This window comes from Mytilus edulis, chromosome 1 (assembly GCF_963676685.1).
Source record: "Mytilus edulis chromosome 1, xbMytEdul2.2, whole genome shotgun sequence".
NCBI classification, from domain to species: domain Eukaryota; kingdom Metazoa; phylum Mollusca; class Bivalvia; order Mytilida; family Mytilidae; genus Mytilus; species Mytilus edulis.
Genome location: NC_092344.1, coordinates 64,215,231 through 64,238,863, shown reverse-complemented (window position 1 = coordinate 64,238,863; position 23,633 = coordinate 64,215,231). Strand labels below are relative to the sequence as shown.

Here is a 23,633-nt window from a genome sequence, read left to right as displayed (position 1 = left end):
CTATATTTTTAAGAAGAAGAAAAAAAATTAACTTAATGAATCATGAATATTACATTTAGAATACCATTTTGAGACCGACAATTTATATTCCAACGGACGAATAGAATTAAACATTTGGAAGTCCTTATCTGGTTACAGATAAATATAGCTAGAATATTCCCAAAAAAGTAGTCGTCATTTTTAAATTACCTATAATTGTTTCAATTTTACATTACAAATTTTTGTTGGGAGGGGGGGGGGGTCCAAATAGACACCCTAATCAACATTTATTCTCAATGTTTGCAAGAGATATAAACATAAGGGTTTTACAAAAGAAGTTTATAACGGCAGTTTATTTGTTGGAAAAAAAAGAGCACATCATATGGACCAGAGTGATACCGTATTTTTGTTAATGTCCACTACGAAACGGTTCAAATCTCCTTCAGTATCTGGTTTTAAAATTATGAAAAAAATATCAGTGTTCAGCTTAGTACGTGCTTTGATGAATAGAATCATTCTTGTTACTATAACCCCGTGAATTTCCGGCATGAGTCCGTGAACTTCGGCACGGGTTACATTAAAGTCTGTAGGTCTATAATCGACACTGTGGCTGCTTTAAACGCAAGACCGTATAAAATACATACACATTTATTCACAAGTTTACAGCTTGAGAGCTAGGGGAAGCCTGCCCCAGCAACAGTTTACAAAACATAAATTAATTCAAAGATAAGGGTATTAAAACATGAAAAGGTTCTTATAAAATATAAATATACTTGTCCAATGTTATGTAATAATAATGGGATTATTGTCCTCCGGCTAAACTTTATAAAATAGCGATAATTGCTTTAAAAAATTTATAGTTCAAGTGTTAGATACATGTATTATCTCTCACACTCTTGACAGCCATCGGATTAAGTTGTAAAATAGTAAATCTATAATTCTCTTTGGATATTTGAAATAAGAAACATTATATTTAAGAATGAAACAAGAAATATTCAGCAAAAACTAAAAGGAGAAATATTCAATTTAAAACTAAAACGAGAGTTCATAGAAATATCAAATCTTAAACGAGAGTTCATATCAATATTCAATCTAAAATGAAAGTTCATATAAAGCACTTTTCGAATTATGGTAAAAGTTCCCAATGTCACTTTTCTTCCGGTTATATTACTATTGCATTATAGGGATTGTGGGGGAAAAAATAAAACATGTAAAAATGTCCACTACAAAACGGTCATTTACGAAACAAGTATTGGATATTTTGTATTTTTTCAATTATATTCGTGCAAAACAAATAACAAGGGTTAGTTTCATGTAATTTTCAGTATGTTATCAACATAGAATAGGGTCAGACTGTCTCTGCGAATACTTAACGTTATTCCTACTTCATTATAGCATAATAGGGTATGGGCTAGAATTGAATCAGCAGTGGCTTCCCGGGGTCGAAATAGCACATATAGCCACCTGCAATTATTGATTTAAAACAATATTTTCTACATTTTCTATGTTTTTATTTAGGATAAATCAATGTTTTTTAACAGTCTTAATCACAAATCTGATGTAGGGTGACACATGCGCTTCGCCCGACAATTATTGCCATATATCATAACTTCCTTTAAAATTGCATCTTTGCTCATTCCCATATTTTGAGACATTCCTAGTTCTTGAAGTTTTCTGTATTTTAACATAGTTCGTGTTTTTCCCATTTCCAAATTTCGCGAAGCTTGTTCTACCTTCCAATTTTATGATATAATAGTATGTAGCTGTTTTCATTAGAACTATTAATAATATATGCACAAAAAGAAATGTCAATACTCGTAAGATGTTGAAACGTGATTAATTCATCACCATAATTTCATCATGTGCTATCATATATGCGTTTTTAGTGTCAATATCAATAAAACACTATCCAGTTACGATTATCTTCTCATTTTTTAATACCATAATTACGATTATCTTTTTTCCGAGTTACGATTATCATCCCGAATTTTTCAACGGCAATTTTCAAAGCGCTTAGCTAATTCCAGTGCACCGTTACGATTCAAATATGATGTTATGGTATAGAAAAACCTTGCAGCTGAGTAACTATTGACAAAAACATGCTACATTTGAGAAAAATGACTGTAAAGATTTTACCTATATCTGCCGTCGCCATATTGGGATAATCGTAATTCCAGTTACGATTTTAATACCAGTGCGTTACGCGTCCGTTATATTTGGTCAGTACATCAACGGACTCCCAACGGACAACAATTTTGTCAACGGACAACTTTTATTTTCATCCGTTAGGCGTCCGTTCGTGCTATCCGGTAAGCTGTGACCGAGGCTTTAGGTGCAAAAGTCGCCGTAATTTTTCTTTCATGATTTTCCGACCTTCAAAGTCCTTATTCCAATTGGAATTGGCTACCGGGTGCACTCCCCCCTTCCCCAAACAAAAAAAATATAAAATTAATATCTTTTTATGGCACAAGAGATATCAGTCACTTGTACGACCTAAAATAGAGTTTAGTTGTATTGTCTGGGACCATCATATGAAAGACCAACAGCTAAAACTTGAAAAGGTGCAAAGTAGAGCGAGCAGCTCGCTATGTAAAACGAACAGTGCCGTATACGTAAACATGGTATACAAGTTAAAATGGCCACAACTACACTGTAAATAAAAGTGTTAAGAATCTGAACACTTTTTGAACGCTCTTTTGTAACACTTCTGGAACGCGTAACAGTGTTCTAAATATTAACATTGGTGTTCCAGTTTTTAACATTATGTGTGCATCTTTCGAACGCTATGTGTTATTCTTGAACGGATAGTGTGTACTCATTGAACGCCTAGTGTTTGAATCTGGAACGCATAACAGTGTTCTAAATATTAACTTTGGTGTTCCAGTTTTTAACATCATGTGTGCATCTTAAGAACGCTATGTGTGTTATTCTTGAACATATAGTGTGTACTCCTTGAACGTCCAGTGTTTGAATCTGGAACATGTCCTTGTGAGCAAATTTGTATGCCGTTACGCGTTCCAAGCCTTGTAACACTTCTGGAACACTCGGACTGCGTTCCAGAAATATGTGTTAATATCCAGAACACATAGAGTATATTACTGGAACACAATTTTACATGTTCCAGAAAAAAAGTGTTCTATTCTCTGAAACATTAGTGTGGTCTTGTAAAACAAATAATTTAATTAATTAAAAACGTCTTTAATTGATTAAAAGAGGTAGAATTAAAAAAAAGTACAATACAATGTGAAATATTGAAGCAACTTTAAAATGACAAGTTCGACAAGTTAAATAATATAACATCTGTAATTTGCAAAATGTGTCCAAATATTAAATCATAAACAAAATGTTCATCATATTTAAAATTGTTATGTGACACAATGTCTAGTGGCTTATGTTATGAACACAGTTTAACTCATCGTTTGCAACTTCTTAAGCCAAGCACTGTCCTGAATTTCTTTTCAAAATACTGATGTCAATGGCCCGTTTATCACCAATAATTTCAATAATCCTCAGCCTGCATAGCACTCAGATAGTCAATATCAAACATAAAATACCCTGTGTATATGCTGCTTGTGGTGGAATCAACGTTCATGTAACACTGCTACCTTGGGTACTTTTAAACATGATTTGAGTCGTCTAAAACTGATTTTGAGCTTCCATTTTTTAGAGGATTCGTCTCCTTGGGTTATAACTACTCTTAAACTTTATTATCCATCAACCGTAAGTTCTAGAATGTAAAATATAAAGTGTATGAGTAAAAAAATTATTAATCATCATGTCGATATTGCTTAAGAATTATAAACTTTTATTTGTTTTTGTAATTCCATTATACTTGTCAGCACTATTAGATAAGATGCATGTATTAAAAAGTGGTAAACATGTATTTTCAAGTAAGTGTTCTATAGCTTTTTAAAAAAGATGATAGAAAGTGTCCAGCAAAGACATATGAAGATATGTAGTAATTTTACTTATGATCTGTATACGGATAATTCCACTTTAAATTGATTTAATTATATCGAATTTAGCTCAAATAGTTTTATGATTAATGTAAACAAGTGAATGGTGCACATTTTATTGATAAATCTGCAATAACAAAACTTGTCAGAAGTCAATGGGCACTCCTATTAAAAATTCTTAAACTTACATATAGTACTTTTATGGTGCAGGATAAGTAGTCATCTCTTGAACTGCGAAATTTTCTCTTCATTCTCGAGGTATGCACGAACAATTACCCCTAAATACTGTGTTTGTACCCTATAAAAGTAACATAGGAATGCATTACAATACATGAACAAGTGCACAACGGTGGACATTTGCTAAAATGAATTACTAAGAATTAAGTATTTAAGAATGAGAAAGCTATTAATAACATATAAATGAGAAATTTAATTTGTGTTCCAGTATGCCTTTTTACAAACTTCTATCTTGACAGTGCAATGCCATGACATTTTTTTGTATTTTTGGACAAATCCTTATAATTGCATTGGTTTTATTTTATTAACAAATTTACATCCTCAAAAGTGAAGATAATCGTTCAAAATCTTCTTGTTGCTTTCTATACACAATGGTTGCGTCATGTTTGGAACACATGGCGTTCAGAGAAAACGATTAGCTGGAACGCATCATGTTCGAGACCAGAACACAGTTACAATACTAACGTTATCATTTAACATTTACGTATACATTTACATTGGTTAATTTTTTGTTAATAACATGATCATTTAAATGTATTCTCTCAAAGAACATCCTACTTTTTAATCGAATTATGGCGGCATAATAGCACAGTTATGTGTTCAAATAAATTTTTCTTCCATTTATACTTCAGTGTGTCCTGTCAAAGAAGAAATTTGTTGATTTAATACTAAAAAAAATTATGTTCGTATAATGTGTTATTGATATCGATAAACATACCCGTTAAATAAAGTTTTGTTGTTAATTTTCTTCAGTGAAGCTTCTTCAATCACAATCAAAAACCAAACTTCCGGTACATAAATACGTCACGCGCTGTTATATACGCGGACATGATTGAACACATGGCGTACGGGAAAAAATGTAAATTTGAACGCATCATGTTCGGCTCCAGAACGCTTTTACAATAGCAACGTTTTCATGAGCATTTGCGCATTTAAATTGTTTAAAAAGTATAAGTAAAGAACTAAAGTCGTTAAGGAAAAAGATTTATATTAAAAATCAATCATTTGCACGCTTTTAAATATGCTCTTGTAACATGTTTCAATTTTTTTTAACGAACTATAATTTGCTTGTGTTGATAAAGCTAAAATACATTTATCGTCAAATTGTAATACGAATCACCCTTATTCATCGTCTGTTTGACTCTGAAGCGATGAAATATTTTTTCACTCCCCATTACAATATTAGAACATTTTTAGTGTTCAATTTAGAACACTTGTCTTGAACATGTGCGTTAAAAGACTGAACACAATGTGTTATATTTTTTAACGCTGGCGTTCAATGTGGAACACTAATGTTAATAACTGAACATATTGTGTTTGAGATTGGAACGCGTCCAGACGCGTCAGGCGTCCGCAATATTTGCAGTGTAGCCGAGAGACGAATAACAACTCGATTTATTTTATTTTATAAAGTGATAAACTGCCTTGTACCATTCCAACACATATCTTGAGAAAACCGACAACAGAACAAGACAAGACCATACAGACATATACAAACGGCTTACTAAAGCTGTCCTCTCCATTTTCAAATAACCACACTCAAACCAAAACATGTACATACAACTTATTTCTAATCACAATCTATAAATTCAAACACTTCAATTGTTATTAAAAATTATTATTATCCTCATGTCAATGTCCATCACGCATGCGCAACACCATGTTTTATCAGTATTGAAGCCTTGTTGACCATAACGATGAACTAAGAGAAGCAGAAGTGGGGTGGATTCCAAATACAGAAGTTGTCAATATAAGGTGTTTAACATCACATTTCTTTTCGTTCTTTTCATAACTTATCACATTGCATGATTGTTTTTGGTAAATCAATATAGTCAGAAAGTCAATAAATGTATTCTGGCGTAGCTGAGACTTTTATACCATGTCAATATGTTATGTCATAGGGCGTAGTAAGGGCAAAACAGGATGGTTTGGCACTGGCAACTGAGGGGTATGGTAGTAAATGGGTCATGACCGAATACGTCGCATATGCCGAATCAGCTCAAGCAAGAAAATCAGACGCTTCTACACTAATCATCCCCACCAATACCGTACGTGACTGTGTATTTATACATCTCAAATGGCAACAGAAAAAAAGGAAGTGCAAATTGAAAGGAATTGATCAAGTTGTGCGAGCATACTTTTATGGTTATGTGGTAGCTAATATGAAACCGTGTTTTGCACTGCACGATTTTCGATTTTTTATTGCCAGAAAGTAAAAGTTAAATTTTCTTTATCGAGTATATTAATATAAACATATCGATACTAATTATTTTCATTTGCACAGTTATAGGGCAAAATAACAATCCGACATGTCCAGTGTATGCCGTTAGTAAATCTTTTCCTGAAACGACAACTGCAACTACAGTTTTGCTGACGTTAGCATGTACTGATGTTGATGCACCACCAGATGGCACTATATCATATAGTATTACGTCAGGAAATGACATGGGTCACTTCAGTATTGATAGTAGTTCTGGCGCAATTAGTCTGGGTACAGCCATCGACTATGACGATAATTTTACTCCACATTCCTTCACGGTAAGTTCATAGATGGTATTGAATCTTACAAATAATAAGTTACCGACCTCTTTAAAAGGACATTAGGAGCTGCAATCACGTGGGCTGTATCTGAACGAGATGAATTATAAGCAACACGACAGGTTACATGTATAGACCATTACTAACAGATACAGGGACTAATGTTTCAATTGTCTGTTTGCCAATGAACGAGTTGTTTCTGTTATTACACACTTTTAACACAGGCTGTTTCCCTTTGCCAATTCGCCGTTTCAGAATCTAATGCATTCTGGGAAATATTTTCAAAAGTGTACACCAATTAAAGCGTCGTGATTGGTTAAAAACGTACTTAACAATTGAAATTCAACCAACGACATGACGTAATTTTCATTTTGGGGTACGAACAATGAGATTACCCATAGTCCTTTATATTCTGAAAAGGCGAATTGTATACTGGTTCTTACCTCGAACAAAATGGAGTTTCAAATGAAAACATGCTAAAATGATGAAAAATTTTGTCCTGCATTTCTTTTTAGTTGTAATCTCTGTACCGCCTTTTTATTTCCCCCTCTTTTCGGTCCTGCCTTTTTTTTATTAGTTTATCCTGACTTTTTTTACATAAATTGTCATCCTGCCTTTTTTTGTTTTTTGGCAAAGTTGCTCATCCTGCCTTTGTTTTAACTCAAAACTCCTGTCCAGCCTTTTTTTCTTCAAATTTCATCCTCAATAGCCCCCCCCCCCCCCCCCCCCCTCCCCTAAAAATTAAAGGGTAGCTTCCTTACCCGCAATACTTTACATTGTGAAACGGTAAATTGATGAAATGTTTAAGAAACGGAAGTTTTAACTATATCAGGCAGAGTTGACCGTAGGTGGATTCTATTATTCTCTTTTAGGATGCTCGCTCCACTTGTTTTGAATTTTTGCAAGATATTCGGAATCCATCTGGTTTTATCCATGTAGTGCATTTAAACATTTTGCCCGCTAACAACTACTTTTCTTATTTGCAAATCTTATAAAATCTTTGTTATTTTTTCATAGTTTTTGAAAGAAAGAAAAGGTGCCAATGTTAAATGTATGAAAAATCTAGAGAGAATCATGTACCGCCAAATTTTCAATGGTTTATATCTCGAAAACAAGCACACGAACCCTTATTTTTTTCTGCTTTTTAGTTCCTTTATTTATATACTATAAAAAAAATACCAGTCTTTTAAAAAGCTTGTTATTTGGAAACTAGAGTCCAATGACGTTAATCTAAGCGGCCTTCATCATTGAGCAAGACCCATACCGTATAGTCAGATATAAAAGGCCCAAAAATGAAAAAATGTGACACATTCCAAAAGAGAACAATAATTTCCTGATTTAAAACAATACTAAACAAAACAGGTAACGAAAAACAAATACAAATTTATGACAGACATGAACCTATGACACTGAATTACAGGCTCCTGACTTGGGACAGGCCCTTACAGAATGTGGTTTGGTGAAACAGCTCTGTAAATGTTCAACCCTCCTCTAACCTGGGATATTGGTGTTACAGCACAACATAAGAACGAAATGTACAAATCAGTTAGGAATGGCTTTACTCCATAGATCGGTACGAATAACAAAACAAACCAAACTTACATAAAACAAAAGACAGAATTTCACCTCAAACGAGCTTGTACATGAAACTTACGTAAAAATTAGTCATGTGAGTTTCACGTGAATCTCATGTGAAACTCGCGTGAATTCCACGTGAAAATCACATGATTTTTTTTCCACATGAAACTATGTGATTTTTTAAATAAAGTAATTCAAATAAAAATCTAAATTTTCAAATTTAATTAAAATTATGAAAATACCATTTTATTTATTGTCAAGTTCATGTGAAATTCATGTGAAAAAGTTAACTTGTGATTCATGAGAATCTAAATGCACGTGAAATTCATATGAACATTTTCACGTGAGTTTCATGCATATATACAACATACGTACATTGTCGGAAAATAAAAATGTATTTGTACGAGCTTTAGAAACAGGACGAAACAGTCCAACATCCATGCACAAGAAAGTGAAAATTTCATATCTTCTCTCAATTATAAAATGGATAAGAAGGGCTATAAATCTATCATTTCATACTGATAAGGCGACTGCTATTATTACAACTAACAGATGTTTAAAACACAAAATTGTTAAACTTTCAAAGTTTTAGGAAAATGCACAGGCCCATGTGGGGTTGACCCTCCCCCTTTTTTTTATTTTTGGTGTTTAATTCTTATTTTGGAAATATCCTTTGATGTTGTTTATCCTGACTTTTAAGATTAATTTTGAAAACCTAATTATTTTCAAATATGGTTTTTTTTTTAAATATTTTAATCTTGCAATTTATTGAAAAAATTAAATTTTTGTAAAAAAAAAAAATCAAATCTCAAATAAAGAAAAAAAAGATACATTTCTTGATTGGTATTGTGTATTTATTTTTATCTCTTCTTGCAATTGTCACCTATAAATTGAGAAAGAAACCATGTGTCATCTGTGAACTAACATAATATAATTGATGTGACAGTTTAATTTGAAAATTTTGTGTTTTCTAAGTGGTGCAGGAGATAAGTTCACTTTTTATTCAACATCATTTTGATGCAAATTCCTGGGCTTATATTGAAGACTGGAAAAGCGAGGCTCGTCGACCTTTTCTCCTGTTTTGCAGCGAGTACAAATATATTTTATATTTCCGACAATGTACATATATTGTTTTTATCCTGCAATATACACCCGGTACTTGAGCATTTGTTGTTTAAATCCCAATCATTGCCTCTGATTTTCAAAGAAATCGACATAATTGAAACGTGGACCGCGAAGAGGATCCAAAATTAAACTGTTACCCAGAAAAAATATCAATATTACCGCTTGCTCAACATTGAAGCGGTTAACAGGAGACTTTATGTACAAATAGAGCAAATATCTGTGTACCTGTAATTTGTACAATATTTAGCTGATTGCAGGATAAAAGTTAGTTTGAGATGAATATCACGTGAAATTTTTCACGTGAATTTCATGTGAGATTGATGTGAAATTCACATGAACAAATTTACAAAAATGTACCTAAACTTGAACTAGCGCAAAGCAAATAACACCTAATAAATATCCGGACTAAGGCTTACTATACAGTAGTTTCGCTTATTGTTGTTGACTGTAAAGTGACCGATAGTTGTTCCTTTAAATTTGGACTTTCATGGACAGTTTATCTTTTACAATGATACTGTCCTTATTTGTATAATAAACTATGCTTTCGTTTAAGTCTTACCTTCATGATTATGGTCTTCAGAAAAAAAATCAGATCTCTCATACCTTTTTTTTATGAATAAATTTTATACTTATCATTCCATTATATAACCTGATCATCTTAACTTTACGCGGTTGTAATTGACCAATCAATTGCCCGGCCCTTCAGTTCAAACTGTAATTTTCAGTAAATATCGGTATTATAAAAAAAAAAGTGATCATGGTCATCAAATGATGTTATTTGATTTAAATAGAATGCGAAACTTCCAAATAAATTTTTAAATGATCAGGATAGAATGCAAAACTTTCATTAGTAGTATAACACCTTGCTAACCGTCATCTTCGTAATGTTGAAAATAATGTAAAATCCTCTAAACAAAAAGTCTTCTCCTTTTCCATATATAGTAAGTTAATATAATCAGCAGGCCAATAAGGAGCAATCCTATGGTAACGCCCACACCAGTCACGTACCAGTGGTATGGTATTTCATTTTCTGAAAGAAAAAGTTAACAAATATAGGTTGAGCATTTTATTCCCGTTGATTATTGTACATGTTGACATTTTGTTTAAACAAACTTGCAAGCATCGCTTTGTGAAATTACCAATGTACATATACATATACAAACACTGAAACAAAAGTCTACGAATAGGTGTACTGAACATTCACGTGTGTTTGTTTTCTTCTTCTATTTTCCCCTGAATATGCACTTGCCCTCTGGATTCCAAAGGATTATCCCCCTTTTAAAGTAGTCGTTCAGTATTTTAACCTATTGCTGACAAATACAGGTTCAAAGAATTTCAGGTTAAATGGGTTAATTTTTCATATTTGATTCTTCGCAATATTTATATAACTAAAGGGTTGGTGCTTTCAAGGATGCTTTTGAAACTTTGTTAAATTTATCTCCTAGACAGTTCTATAGACGTCATAATGCATATATCACGGACAACCAAGGAAATGTTCTCCTTTATGTATTCACTATCAGGTACTCCTTTCATTTTTTGGAAAGATTGGATCTTGTTCTAAATCTTCCCTAAGGCACCGGCCTCCCTCATAACAAGCAACTAAGGACAGGTTAGCTACTAAATGTATACACACTGTCATATAGTTCCTTATAATTTTCATGTCTGACATTGTGACATTTTGTAACATTTGCATCTTAACAGTTTCGTCATGGTTAAAGTATAACCATTAATTAAATTAAGCGAGTTGTCCCTTTTCGTTATTTGTCAATGTTCACCCCAAATACATACACCATTTTAGAACTACATATGTAATAGGTCTAATTGTTTTAACTGAAATAAGTATTCATATCTTTTAAATGTCAGCGAAATTGATAAACATAGACTAAAACACAGAAGTATTATTCAAAGTCAGTGGTTATAAATTACAAATACATTATGTAACATAGGCTGTAATTTTGCTTTTGTAGGCCAAATAAAAAATATACATCAGACAGTTTACTGTCAAATTGTGAAAAATAACATTGTTAGATTTGGTAGGTAGGGAATTTATTTTTCTTTTGCTTTTTATACTTTTAGTTTATTGTAGAGAAATTTTGACTTTAATAGTGCTAAATGAAAAACAGTAAACAAAAAGTAGGGTTTATCGTCACATAATGAAAAACATGATCAGGGTTGGTAGTCTGGACATTTTTTTCTATTTTACATAATTCTTTCTACTTTGAGTTTAGGTTAAATACCACCAAATCATGGTACGTCACATGTAAACGAAAATAGGTCGAAAAAATATTACCTTGCATTTGACAGTTGTAGGTAATTAATCCTACATTTTATTGCAGTAAAATATTTCTGTGTCATAAACATATGTCTTGGATATTTCAAAGCACCATTATTATTTTTTGATTTGGGGTTTCTAAAGAATATTTTGGAAACTTGAGGTTACTTGGTTACTAAAGCTTGTACAAAGGTTAAATAAGGGGAGAAATTTGATTAGTGATGGTTATTTTCTAATATGCAATGAAATGATATGTGAATTTTTTTCTTTAGTACTGGACGGGATAAAACTTTACACATGCCAAGTATTTCTTTATTTGCAACAAAGATAAATCTGCACAACTTTTTGAAAAGTGCAAAAACAAAGACTAATAGGGGAAAATCAATGGTGGCAATACACCTTTATTGTGGAAAAATTGTGACTTTTATGATATTAAATGAAAAATGGCACAAAAATTACGACTGAAGTATTTAATTCAGTGGGTCGGGTGAAACCGCACTTGCCTGACTGTCATTATTCTCATATAACTTTATTAATCTTAACGCTACATTTATCATAAACATGATAAAGCACTCCTTTTAATTTGCAATATATACCTATGTAAATATTCTTATTTACTATACTATTGAGTACGATTTGCTCTTTACATCTTTAATGTAAGTCCTAATTAAGTCGTTCAAGTGAAAATTAAATTTCTATGGCGATATATTTTATTCATTTTTGATATAAGAATACAATGTTAAGGTTAATAATCTAATTATATCATTTACCCCTTCTTGTGGAGGTTTTTATTTTGATAATGCAAGTAATGCTCATATATTACCTACTATTTCGAGCCACTATTTTGGTTGTACAGTAGAGTCCAGCAAAATCAGAATCGCACTTGCATTCAGAGGTGCCAGTTTTTTGGTCAATTATTTTACAGCTTCCATGCACACCACAATCTCTCGTACATCTTTCATCACAAAAGAAACCAGTATAGCCAAATTCACAAAGACAAAGAAAACTCTCCCGTTTTGATTCAGTTTTTGATTTAGTTGTTATGCACACACCCCGTTCACATTTTAAGCCTCCACCACAATTGGAATTCAAATCAGAGCAAGTATAATTATAACTGTCTTTGTAACTTTCAACACATTTCCCTCCATTTTGACAGGTATTGCGACATTCATTCCATAACGTTTGTCGACTTTGAAAGTTTTCGGGATTGTTATGAATTGTTGCATTTCCTTCAGATGTTTCGTTGTATCGGTTTGGATCGGTTACTGGTTCAAATAACCGGTCCACTTTTTTTGAAGTTGTATGGCGACGGCGAGACATACTTGACCTAGTTTTATTTGTTATGTCATCTATTTTGATGTCACACCATCTTCCAGTAGTATTCACAGGACACACACAGCTAGCAAAACAAATACGATTATCCAATACACAATGTCCAAAGTTGCAATTTGTAAAAACACAAAAGTCTAAACAAGGATTTACAACATGAATATGAATAATAAACGCAAATACTACATGCAGCCAAGAAAAGTTAATAAGCATGACGGAACCTATCAACGCTACACATACTAACAGTCAAGGAATAGAATAGTAGATTTGTCGTCATTTTACCTGTTGGTCATTATATAAATAACACATACCTGAGAGGGTGATTTCCCCAGGAAAACATTGTCAACCGCAATGACGTTTCGAGAGGTAAAAATTTACAGATTGATGTGCATTTTGTTACGCAAAGAGTTTATTTACATGGATTTTTTTCTTAAATTTTTAATGTACAAAAAATGTAAGAAGCGACGAGGAGATAACTCTTTTGCTTGACATCTACTGAATATATTAAACTTTAAAACAGTACATTTTCACATAAGAGAGAACTTTTGAATATTCTAATTTTAATCTAATGTTTAGTTTTAACAGAATATTTATGAAACAATTATTCGAAAATATCTCTATATAATATTCATTGATAAAGTAGATGTCCTGACGGAGTTTGTCCTGTCACATATAAAATAAAATTATCAAAATCCCTAAAAATGCTTGTTACCTGAAAACGACAATTTTATATATAGATTCGCAGGTATGCTGATATTAAAAATCAATTTTTAATACAATTGGGATTTTCAATTCGTCAAAAGGCAATAGTACTCAACCTTCGAAGATTCGTGAGTGATTTGTTTTTAAATATATATCAGGGAAACTGAAAATCTATTTTTGATAAAATTTTGAAAATAAGTTTAAGTTTATCATGATTATAGTACAAAAAGATAATCTTATATTTCCGTTAATGCAGCTGAAATCGTAAAGTTGTGTGTATAGAGAGATTAATTGCATTGTAATATTTGCTCATTCTAAAATGAAGTTTTCAAATTTCATATTATTTTTCAATTTCATATTATTTAAACTATATGATGCGGGTTGTTCGATTTGTCTAATACAACGAAAGGACCTTTAAAAAACAAATGTCACTAAATACTTTTAAGGATCAACCGCAGGTCAGACAAAAAGTCATAAATTATTTTTATTACGATGTAAAACATTGAATCTTAACAATTGATGAAAAAATTAATACTAAAAGTAAAACTGTACCGAACTCAAAAGGAAAATTCAAAAGGGTAAGTCCTTTATCGATCGAATGGCAACATCTGAAGCTCAAACACATCAAACGAATGCAAAATAAATGTCATGTTCCGGACTTGGTACAGGCATTTCCTTGTGGGTAAAACCTGGTTTTACAGCTAGCTAAATCTCTTACTTGTATGACAGACGCATAGAATTCCATTATATTGAAAACAATGTGTGAGCCAAAAAAAATAGACATAATAGGTAAAAATGTTAAAAAAAATTACAATGTAGTTTATTCTAATCGAAAATATTACTCCGAATTTCCAAATTCAACTAAGATTAAAACATGTAAAAGGTTACAAAAACAAAGATCGAGCTTTTTTCCAAGCAGCAAAATTAAAATGGATCAGGAAATGAAACGAAAATGTAGCATCAGAACAAACCGTTAGACCGTTGACGTTATGATTTGTATGATATGCCAGATACATACCATTACAAAGTCTCGTTACCTAGTAACGTCATTTAACATTAGTGAAATTATCATTAACATATTTAAATATCACAGTGTCACGAGTACACAATTATCTGCTATAAGTGATCGGATCGCTGCACAAAGTAGTAGCATACAGATTTATTCAGTCGTCAGACAAAAAATGTGAGATATATTTGTATTGTGCAAATATTCATTCGTTTCCTCAAACCATGGGTGCAAGAAAAAAAAAAAAAAAACATAAACGATTCTCTACTCTTTTTCTAAGAAGTAATTAATGATCAACTATGTAACAACAACGAGTACCAACAAACAGAAATGATCAGTATAATGAACAACTATGTAACAGCGATGAGTACCAACTAACAATAGATAACTTTATCGACCTTGTATCTGCAATCTGTATAATTTTGTAATTATATAAAAATTCATCTACATTTTATGCTACTATTACCCATGCTTAGTTGAAAGATCGACTACATTTTACTACCTAGGATAAGTTACACCAGACTACCACATTAAATTTGTTTCCGTTTCAATAGACCCCTGTCATACCAACTAACAAACCATATGAACCCCTTTCCGATATATTTGTGAAGTGCGTTAGGAAGAAATTATATCATTTATAGGACCTATTTAATAAATGTAGAGAAGAGTTAATAAAAGGATCAATACGAGAAAACGCATACGAGTAGTTTGACCAATAAGCTAAAAAATGTTACATTTTATAAGCAGAGAATAAGGCAAATCTAGCAATATTTCTCCCTGTTGACATTATGCTTCAGTGTTCATATCACAAACATTTTATGACAGCTGGTAGATATTCTGATAAAGATGCTGTTAGGAGTAATCGAGATAGTGACTTTGAAGATTTCATATCACGAGGAGGCGGACATGCACACGTATTTAATTATTGCATGCCATTCACTGTATCAAGAATAAGAACATTGGAAATATAGTCAAGACTGCTAGAAATATAATTAAACTCATCATAGATTTAGGAGTACAATTTTGAACACCAGAAGAGCGTTTCGTCTACAAAAGACCAATCAGTGACGCTCGAATTGAAAACAAGATTACAAGGCCAAATAAAGTACGAAGTTGACGAGCATTGACAACCCAAAATTCCGAAAGGTGTTGTAAAAACAGCTAAGGTAATACATTCCTGACCCTTTTATTAGCCATTAAACATCGATACACTGCAAAGTAAAAATGATTGCTGGTACAGCAAAATAACAAATGTGTTTTTATGCACAACAATGAATTGCAAATACAAAAAAGTCAAAAATGTCGTATAAAAAAAATTGTAACTGTTAGAGTGTCACATTTCAAGGATTTGATGTAAATGGAGATGAAAAAGGTTATTTACGTGAATAATCTGAAGTGATAGACATCTATAACATATGAGTTACACTTTTTTTTAATTCTAAGTTATAAATTGAGAAGCTATAAGATCTGTAATAACTAAGGTTCCAACTCTCTATTTCCCTATTCCTTTACGTCTCCTGCATTTTGTGATATAGCTTCTCACGTATTCAGGTATTTACATGCCTTTGACTTTCAAAGGTTTGGGTAAAAGCTCTCCTGCATGTTGACGGTCAAACCAGAAAAGCGCTTCTATATGATAAATTCGCCTGGGTAAATAACTAGACGGATGCATAGTAAAATGTCATGTGATATGACCTTTTCAACTTCAACCCTGAAACAAGAACTACACCAGCACCTTCCTACTGAGCGAAATATATAAGTTAACTGTTTTCTAGCACCTTAAAACGTAGCTTAATTCGAATTTTACTGTATTTTTCGGGGATGTAAGAAACTTATGTTTCCCTATTCATTTACTTTTTTTATATAATTTTGCTGACATTTTTAAATCAGGAAGATTAGGAACAATTCTCTTAAAAAAATGCTCAAACACCCCTATTTTTTGTAATTTAAGGTCTTACTATCATGGTCAGTGATAATATTTCAAAAATTACTTTAGTAATACATCGCTTTCACGCACGTTTTAGAAAAGGTTTTATTTTCATATAAAGTTTTTTGTTTTTGTTTTAGAACAACGTTTATTTGAGAAATCATGTTGAGTGCAGATTTTTATCATCATGTCGTTTGAGATGAACATGCCAGAATATTTCTATGTGGCAGCACAAATGAAACCCAAACTATTCTTTAATTGTCTATAAATAAATTTGGTGTTTTTACTGTCTTCTGATTGGTTAAATTATTAGTTTTATTTTCAATGTTGTCAATTTTGATGGCGACACGACCACTCTGACGTTGTGTATTCATACGCTAACATTTGTGTACGTTGCCATTGTTAATAAGAATAATATAAAAAGTTTGAGCCTTATTTTTGATAGAAATTTATTTATAATGAATGGCAATAATTTATTTTGATTAATTTGACGCGGATTATTCAATGTGAAGAGTCAAAAATTAGTTTTATGGTTCAATAAATTCAAAATAGATAATAGCCATTCATTAATTAAAAAATGACACACAACCACGCGAACACCACTAAAATCTTTAAAATTGCTTCAGTCAAAATGACATTTAACATTGCTGTTTATCAAAAACTATCAATAACCCTTTACGAGGCTAATTTTGGAAGACATGAATCTTAGCATATAATTTTTTTTCATGTTGGAAAAGTGAAATTAAATATTGTGTTAAAAGGAGACATGAAAATGCATCTTTTTTTTTTTTAAATCAGAAGAGAATCAGAAGAGAATTCAGTAGATTGACTTCAAATAGAAGCCTTCAATACTATAGTTTTTTTGCTTGCATTTCTGTGACTTGAACATCAATTATTTTTATTTACTTATTACAGTTTACTACCAAACTGAATTCATTTTAACATATGAGTATTTTGCAAATTTAAAGTGTTCAGTGTTCTTACATTAAATACATGTGATAATTAAATTATTACTTAACAAATATCGATTCTGATAGGTTACATCATAATGTGGTTTAGGTTCTATTGGATGGGACGAGATAAAGAATTGTGAACATGGCCTGGACAGGAAATAATATTAAATACGAGATAAAATCACAGTATAGGGATTTTCAAGATCCGATTAACATGTATTGCTTCATTTTCACGTAAGTTATGATACGGGGAATTTCGAAGTACTCCGTACACTTTTATCAAGATTAAACTTGTATTTCTATGGGATCCCAGTCTATATAGGTAACGTGCGATTGTATGTGTTTTGCTTTCAAATTATTTTCAGCTAAATGTCCAGGTAGTTGATGGTGGCACACCTCCTCTGACGGCTGCATCTGATGTCGTAGTAGCCCTGAAAGTGACAGCTGTCAACGAACTGCTTCCAGAATTCTGGTCTACACCCTATACTACTACTCTTCCAGAAAACAGGCCTTTCGGAAGCTTTGTTTATACTCCAACTCCACTTGATATGGACGCTATTGATGATGTTTGGACTCCACAATCATACACATGTAGCAAAATCAGTAAGTATTGACATTAATGTTCTGAAATTCTTTGGTTAAAAGTACTAGTAGTATAGAAAACCACACAGTAAATGAATACAGCATCATGGTAAGATTACAAAATAAAATTTGATTATTTATACTATTTATTTCTTTATTCATTCCGTATCATAATCCTAGAAGTTCTATTGAGTCACTTTAATATTTTGGGGGCAAAATGAGGGGAAAATTTAGTGCATTCGGATCGCTTTTCTAGATTTACCTTCATATGGAACGTTGGAACCAAAACAATATAAAAGACAGGAATAAATTACTAGTTGAACATGTGAAGAACTTATGACCTAGTATAAAAGAAATAATATTCAAATCCGTCTGAGAACAAGCTAGGGGAGTCAGAAACTTTTCAATGACTGACAAAAAATTTCGAAATGTTCGATTCTAATTGGAACTAATTCTCCATTTGACTATCACTTATGAACTTGTTATGGTAATTTTCAAGCGTGGTTTTCAAATTTAACAGTTCTTCAAAAATACCAATTTGTTCACGTTTGTAAATTCATAGTGAAAGATGAAAGACTTCTACATTTGAGACTGATTCAACCTTCAACTTGAAGAAGATCGATATATATAAGTTTTCGGTTTAGTGCTTTTGCCAACTTCTTTAAATTTCTTTCATCATGCAGACTAACATACACAGCGGTTTCAATAATTTAGTAATGTTTTTTTTTAAATTGTGTATCAAATGATGTATAAAACATATTTCAGATACAGACTTAATTACAGTCAACCCAGCTACTTGTGAGGTGACACTTGCTGGTAATTTGGACTACGAGGTGGCTACATCCCATACCGTTACGTTACAGATAGAAGATAAAGGTTTTACACCTGTTAAGGCAGCACAGACCAATCTTGTTATCACTGTTACTGATGAAAATGACAATAGTCCGGTAATAACGATGTTTCTTAATTTTTGTAATTTTATTGGGGTGTAAATGCGTTGACGAAGAACATTTTGTTTGAAGCGCGAAATGTGCGCCCAGTCAACGATTTTACAACCCTATTAGATTACAAAAAAGCATTCGAAGCTGAAGCCAGCCTCCGGGTGCGGGATTTTCTCTCTGTGTTAAAGACCCATTGATGGCTTTGGGCTGTTTGTTTTGCTATTTGGTTTGGTTGTTGTCTCTTTGACACATTCACCGTTTCCATTCTTAGTTTTATTCAATATTTATGAGTAATTGTTTTTGGTACGACCATGAAATAAACACAGTTTTGTTTGTTTTCTTTATGCAGTGTTGTGACGTTGTTACGGTAAGCTAGTGCTGTCATGAATTTTATTATGAATTATGGAAAGCCTCTCAATTCTTGTGAAGTCGTTGCAGTACCTGTAGCAGTAGCAGTTTTTGTATAATGTTTTGCAAAGCTCTCATTTGTTTTCATATATGTTAATTTATTCTAAAATAAATTAGTTGTCAATAAATCAGTTTCATAAGCAATTGATAGAACAATAAACAAGTATTTATTTGTAGAGAAAACCGTACTCCGATATATATTGTTTATATAAATCTGTATCGTGTACCATTTGATTGATTGTTGTTTGATAAATGCCAATGGCAGGGACAAATATTTCATCTATATTTAAGATAAGAATCAATTTAAACGTTATAAACTCAAGATAAAGGTTCCAAGAAATAGTGAGAAAAGAAGCGCAGAAATCGTACTTTCTACTACAATTGATAAACGCCAGCGTATGTGTATCATTTTAGACTTACAACAAACCAGCTTTATCAAATAGATGAAGCAATGTTTGTTAACTTAATGAGACCCCGTTACTCTCCCTACACGATGCATCGGATCACGTGTCCATTTACGACTGAACGTGTTTATGTATGCATAAATGCATCCCAACTGAACAGACGCCCCTCTTTAGAATGGTTGTATTATCGAATTCGGAAGTCAACGGATGAGCATACATTTCCTATCCCAAATAATGTACCCCTGGTATGTTCATACAATACATAGCATGTTTTATTTTACGTTTCAGATATGCTCTGCATCTACATACGCTGCTCAAATTGCTGAAAGTGCAAGTGTCGGTGACATCATAATAACTTTGACCTGCTCGGATCTAGATTCTAATGCCAATGGCCAAGTAACATATTCTATTGCATCAGGAAATGATGATGGATACTTTAGTGTTACTACAGTTGGTGCAAATGGTCAGATTAAGTTGGCTAAAACATTTGATTATGATAACTTTCTTGCTAAGACTTCGTATCAGGTAATTTTTTAAAGTCAGAGATATTAATATTAATATTTTTGCTCCATGTTTTTGTCTTAGATAAGATCCAATTAGTTAAACAGCAAATAATGTTGAGCTATATTTTATTAGCATCACCAAACTTTTGAATGAATTGATAGGATACAATTTTATTTACAAATATTTTCATATCGATATTTCATGAAATGTACTGATTATTACATACATAACTATATTATGCCGTCTATTGGTCGTTACAGAAACCAACTATCATTTGACCAATGAATATTTTGCTATCTTCTCATGTTCCGGCGTCGATGGTCATTAGCCCTTTGAAACTTGATTATACGGTGCCTGGCTGTGAGGGCAGGTTCCTTGACAACACGACGTCCTCTTATGTAGCCTCTATGAAGTCGTCAGAACAATGTTCGATAATTAAACGGCGTCTTCCAGACCTTGGTCTATCATTTACAGTTCCTGTGTCAACATGACGTTGTAGAAGTCTGACAATGACAGTGTCATTAACATTGAAATGACAACCTATGCTCCTAGTGCTTCTACCGGCATTTGACATGTCAATTGCTTGTCAACGTTCAGTCACAGATAACTTGTCTTGCCATATTTCACAGTGACTTGGTGAAGGTCAAATTTCACCTGTACGCGCGACAGTAGGAAGATGATTTAAAGGCATCGAAACAGTGTATTCGAAAAAGTGCAGATGACCTTTAATAAAAAGTTGCTTGGCGTGATTATCGGAGTTTATTTTTTTTGGTCGTAATGAATTTTCTTAGTGTATTTTATAGGCAATTCTTAACACCAAACATAAATATATTTTTGCAAGAGTTAAAAAAAATATTGCGATTTATATTTAGGTGGTGCTTAACTTAGGCAGACTGTATTTTACATTTGGAAGGCAAAAAAAACCAAAACACCTTTTCAACTTTAAACTAGAATTCGAATTAGTTTTAATCATCGGTTTTGTTTTCAATCTATTTCATATCATTCTTTGATTTCGACACTTCAAATTCAAAATTACAAATTTGTCAAACCTGTCCTTTATCAAATTATATTGAAAATATCTAATGCCCAAATATCTCTTCTTTTCATAGATAACAGTCCGCGCTAGCGACGGAGGGACACCAGTGTTGTTCACGGACATTGCTTTAACTATTGATTTAATTGGTATAAACGACATCGATCCGACATTCTTTGATACAGCAGCATTTACAACAAGCCTTCCTGAGAATCATAAAACCGTTGTTGACGGAACTGGATTTGTATATGAAACTGGAATAATTGATATGGATCTGATTGACTCGGTGCTGGGAACATTCCAGCCATTGACTTGTTCAATAGTTGGTAAGTCTGTATCGTGTAATTTATTGCAATGATTCTCTTAAAAATACAGATTTTTTTTTTTTTATAAATTAACAAATGTATCTCCCTCATGTAAAGATCTGATTGCTTGCCCAGTTTTGGCTGTACTTTTTGTCCTTTTTGATTTATAGCTCTTCATCTTATAAATAAGCTTTGGATTTTCAAAATTTTTGCAACGAGCATCACTGAAGAGACATTGATTGTCGGAATGTGCATTCTGGTGCAGAAAACAATTAGTCCCATTTATGTTATTAACCGATAGGTCTGTAATGTGTTGGTCATTTTTATCCCCTTGAACAAAAGGTATCCTTATTCTTTAAGTAGGATGTCTCTTCTTTTCCAGTTTTTCATCTCATTGGACACTTTCCAGGACAAAACAATTATATCTTTTGATATTTATATGTTATTTAGCATGAAGGTATATGACTAAATGTTGCAAATGATTATGACATATATATGATTTCCATCTTTAACCTTCACTACGTCATTGATTTCAAAATTTATCTAGTAGATTGGATCGAAGCCAGAAACATGACTCGTATCTTTAAATGTGCAAAAAAATATAGTTTTTGTGTGTGTTCAATGACACAGTTTAAAAACTTAAAACAAAACTTAAGTCAATTTTTGTTTTCATTTTTATTTTAAATATTCCTTCTGAATTTTAATACTTCTTCGGTACTTATACCAATTCTTACACGATGTTTGATTTTGTTCTGACAGCTGGTGACACCACCATGTTTCATGCAGAAACGACATCGACATTCACATGTAAGATAACATTGCTGAAGAAATTTAATCTGGCAACAGCAGCTTCACATGTTTTGACGCTTCAGCTTGATGATGCAGGATACGTACCTATTAAAACAGTACAGAAATCCCTAACCATAACTGTCACTGATGTCAATGATAATGCACCGGTAAGAATATCTCGCGCCATTAAAGAATTATTATAGAATGTTACAATTATAAGAGTCTCCAGATTAAGATAAATACCTTGTTTTCCCGCCTAAGTTATCAGAGAGCATAACTTTTGCTAGTAAAAATAGAACGGGTATTATTTCCCTTAAAATCTACTATGTCAGAGTGAATCTAGCTTCTCCTATACGATCATGGCAAATAATGCTTACCTTGTCGACGCATCAGGGGTTGAAGTCATAAAACTTTGCTCAGTGCTCGGAGCACAAAATCATGCTCAAAACATGAAATACAACGTTTTGATTGGTTGATTTTGGAGTATGAGTACACAAAACAGACTCGAAAGTTTTTATCACTTCAAGGCCAGCCTCACGGTTATAAAACTTTCAAGCATGATTTTTGTACTCAGACTCGAAAATCAACCAATCAAATTGCTGGATTTCATGTTTCAAGCATGATTTTTGTGCTCCGAGCACTGAGCAAAGTTTTATGCCTTCAAGACCTGGTTTCACTTATTCGGAGTTCATGCGATTCCCTCAGTTTTTTTAGTTTATTTACCTTGGTTTGTTTCTTTTTACATTTGTTTTACCAGTTTCCGAGATTCGAACACAGGTTTACTACTGTCACCTTAAACATGTTCACTTAACCCGGTGAGAATATACCTATTTTATCTATTGTTAATTATTTTCAGGGACTAAATTTGAGGGACATTTTGTTTAAGGCTGATAGCAAATTATTACTATATAAGATATATCAATAAACATAAATGCAGTATTTTACAATGTTTAAATCTTTTATCTTGGAAACTTTCATAAAAAGACATAGAATCTTAACTTAAAACCCATCTTTTAAAATACATATATATCTATCAAATGTTTCATTATAATACTATCTCCCTTA

At 32.4% G+C, this 23,633-nt stretch overlaps 1 protein-coding gene and 2 long non-coding RNA genes across 3 annotated transcripts; 1 reads left to right on the top strand and 2 right to left on the bottom strand.

The window, feature by feature from the left end:
- Positions 1-3,156: 3,156 nt before the first annotated feature.
- On the bottom strand, positions 3,157-4,951 carry LOC139486813 (uncharacterized). The gene is made up of 3 exons (XR_011655638.1): positions 4,891-4,951; positions 4,124-4,233; positions 3,157-3,706 (listed from the first exon to the last, which is right to left on the bottom strand). It is a non-coding gene; the product is annotated as an uncharacterized lncRNA (long non-coding RNA).
- Positions 4,952-10,008: 5,057 nt separating this feature from the next.
- Positions 10,009-13,414, bottom strand: LOC139486806 (uncharacterized). The gene is made up of 2 exons (XR_011655637.1): positions 12,509-13,414; positions 10,009-10,443 (listed from the first exon to the last, which is right to left on the bottom strand). It is a non-coding gene; the product is annotated as an uncharacterized lncRNA (long non-coding RNA).
- Positions 13,415-15,510: 2,096 nt separating this feature from the next.
- LOC139527017 (protocadherin alpha-9-like) lies at positions 15,511-21,012 on the top strand. The gene is made up of 5 exons (XM_071322295.1): positions 15,511-15,636; positions 17,968-18,205; positions 18,950-19,131; positions 20,226-20,462; positions 20,941-21,012. Exons 1-5 carry the CDS (start codon positions 15,511-15,513, stop codon positions 21,010-21,012), a joined length of 855 nt encoding a protein of 284 aa, XP_071178396.1.
- Positions 21,013-23,633: the final 2,621 nt, after the last annotated feature.

What these genes read in the sequence shown, in the direction of transcription:
- LOC139527017 (XM_071322295.1), top strand. Translation starts at nt 15,511, where the DNA reads ATGCTTCAGTGTTCATATCACAAACATTTTATGACAGCTGGTAGATAT. An exon ending in ATACACATGTAGCAAAATCA is followed by an intron (nt 18,206 to 18,949) that starts GTAAGTATTGAC and finishes AACATATTTCAG; the next exon opens with ATACAGACTTAATTACAGTC. An exon ending in TTGCTAAGACTTCGTATCAG is followed by an intron (nt 20,463 to 20,940) that starts GTAATTTTTTAA and finishes ATGACGTTGTAG; the next exon opens with AAGTCTGACAATGACAGTGT.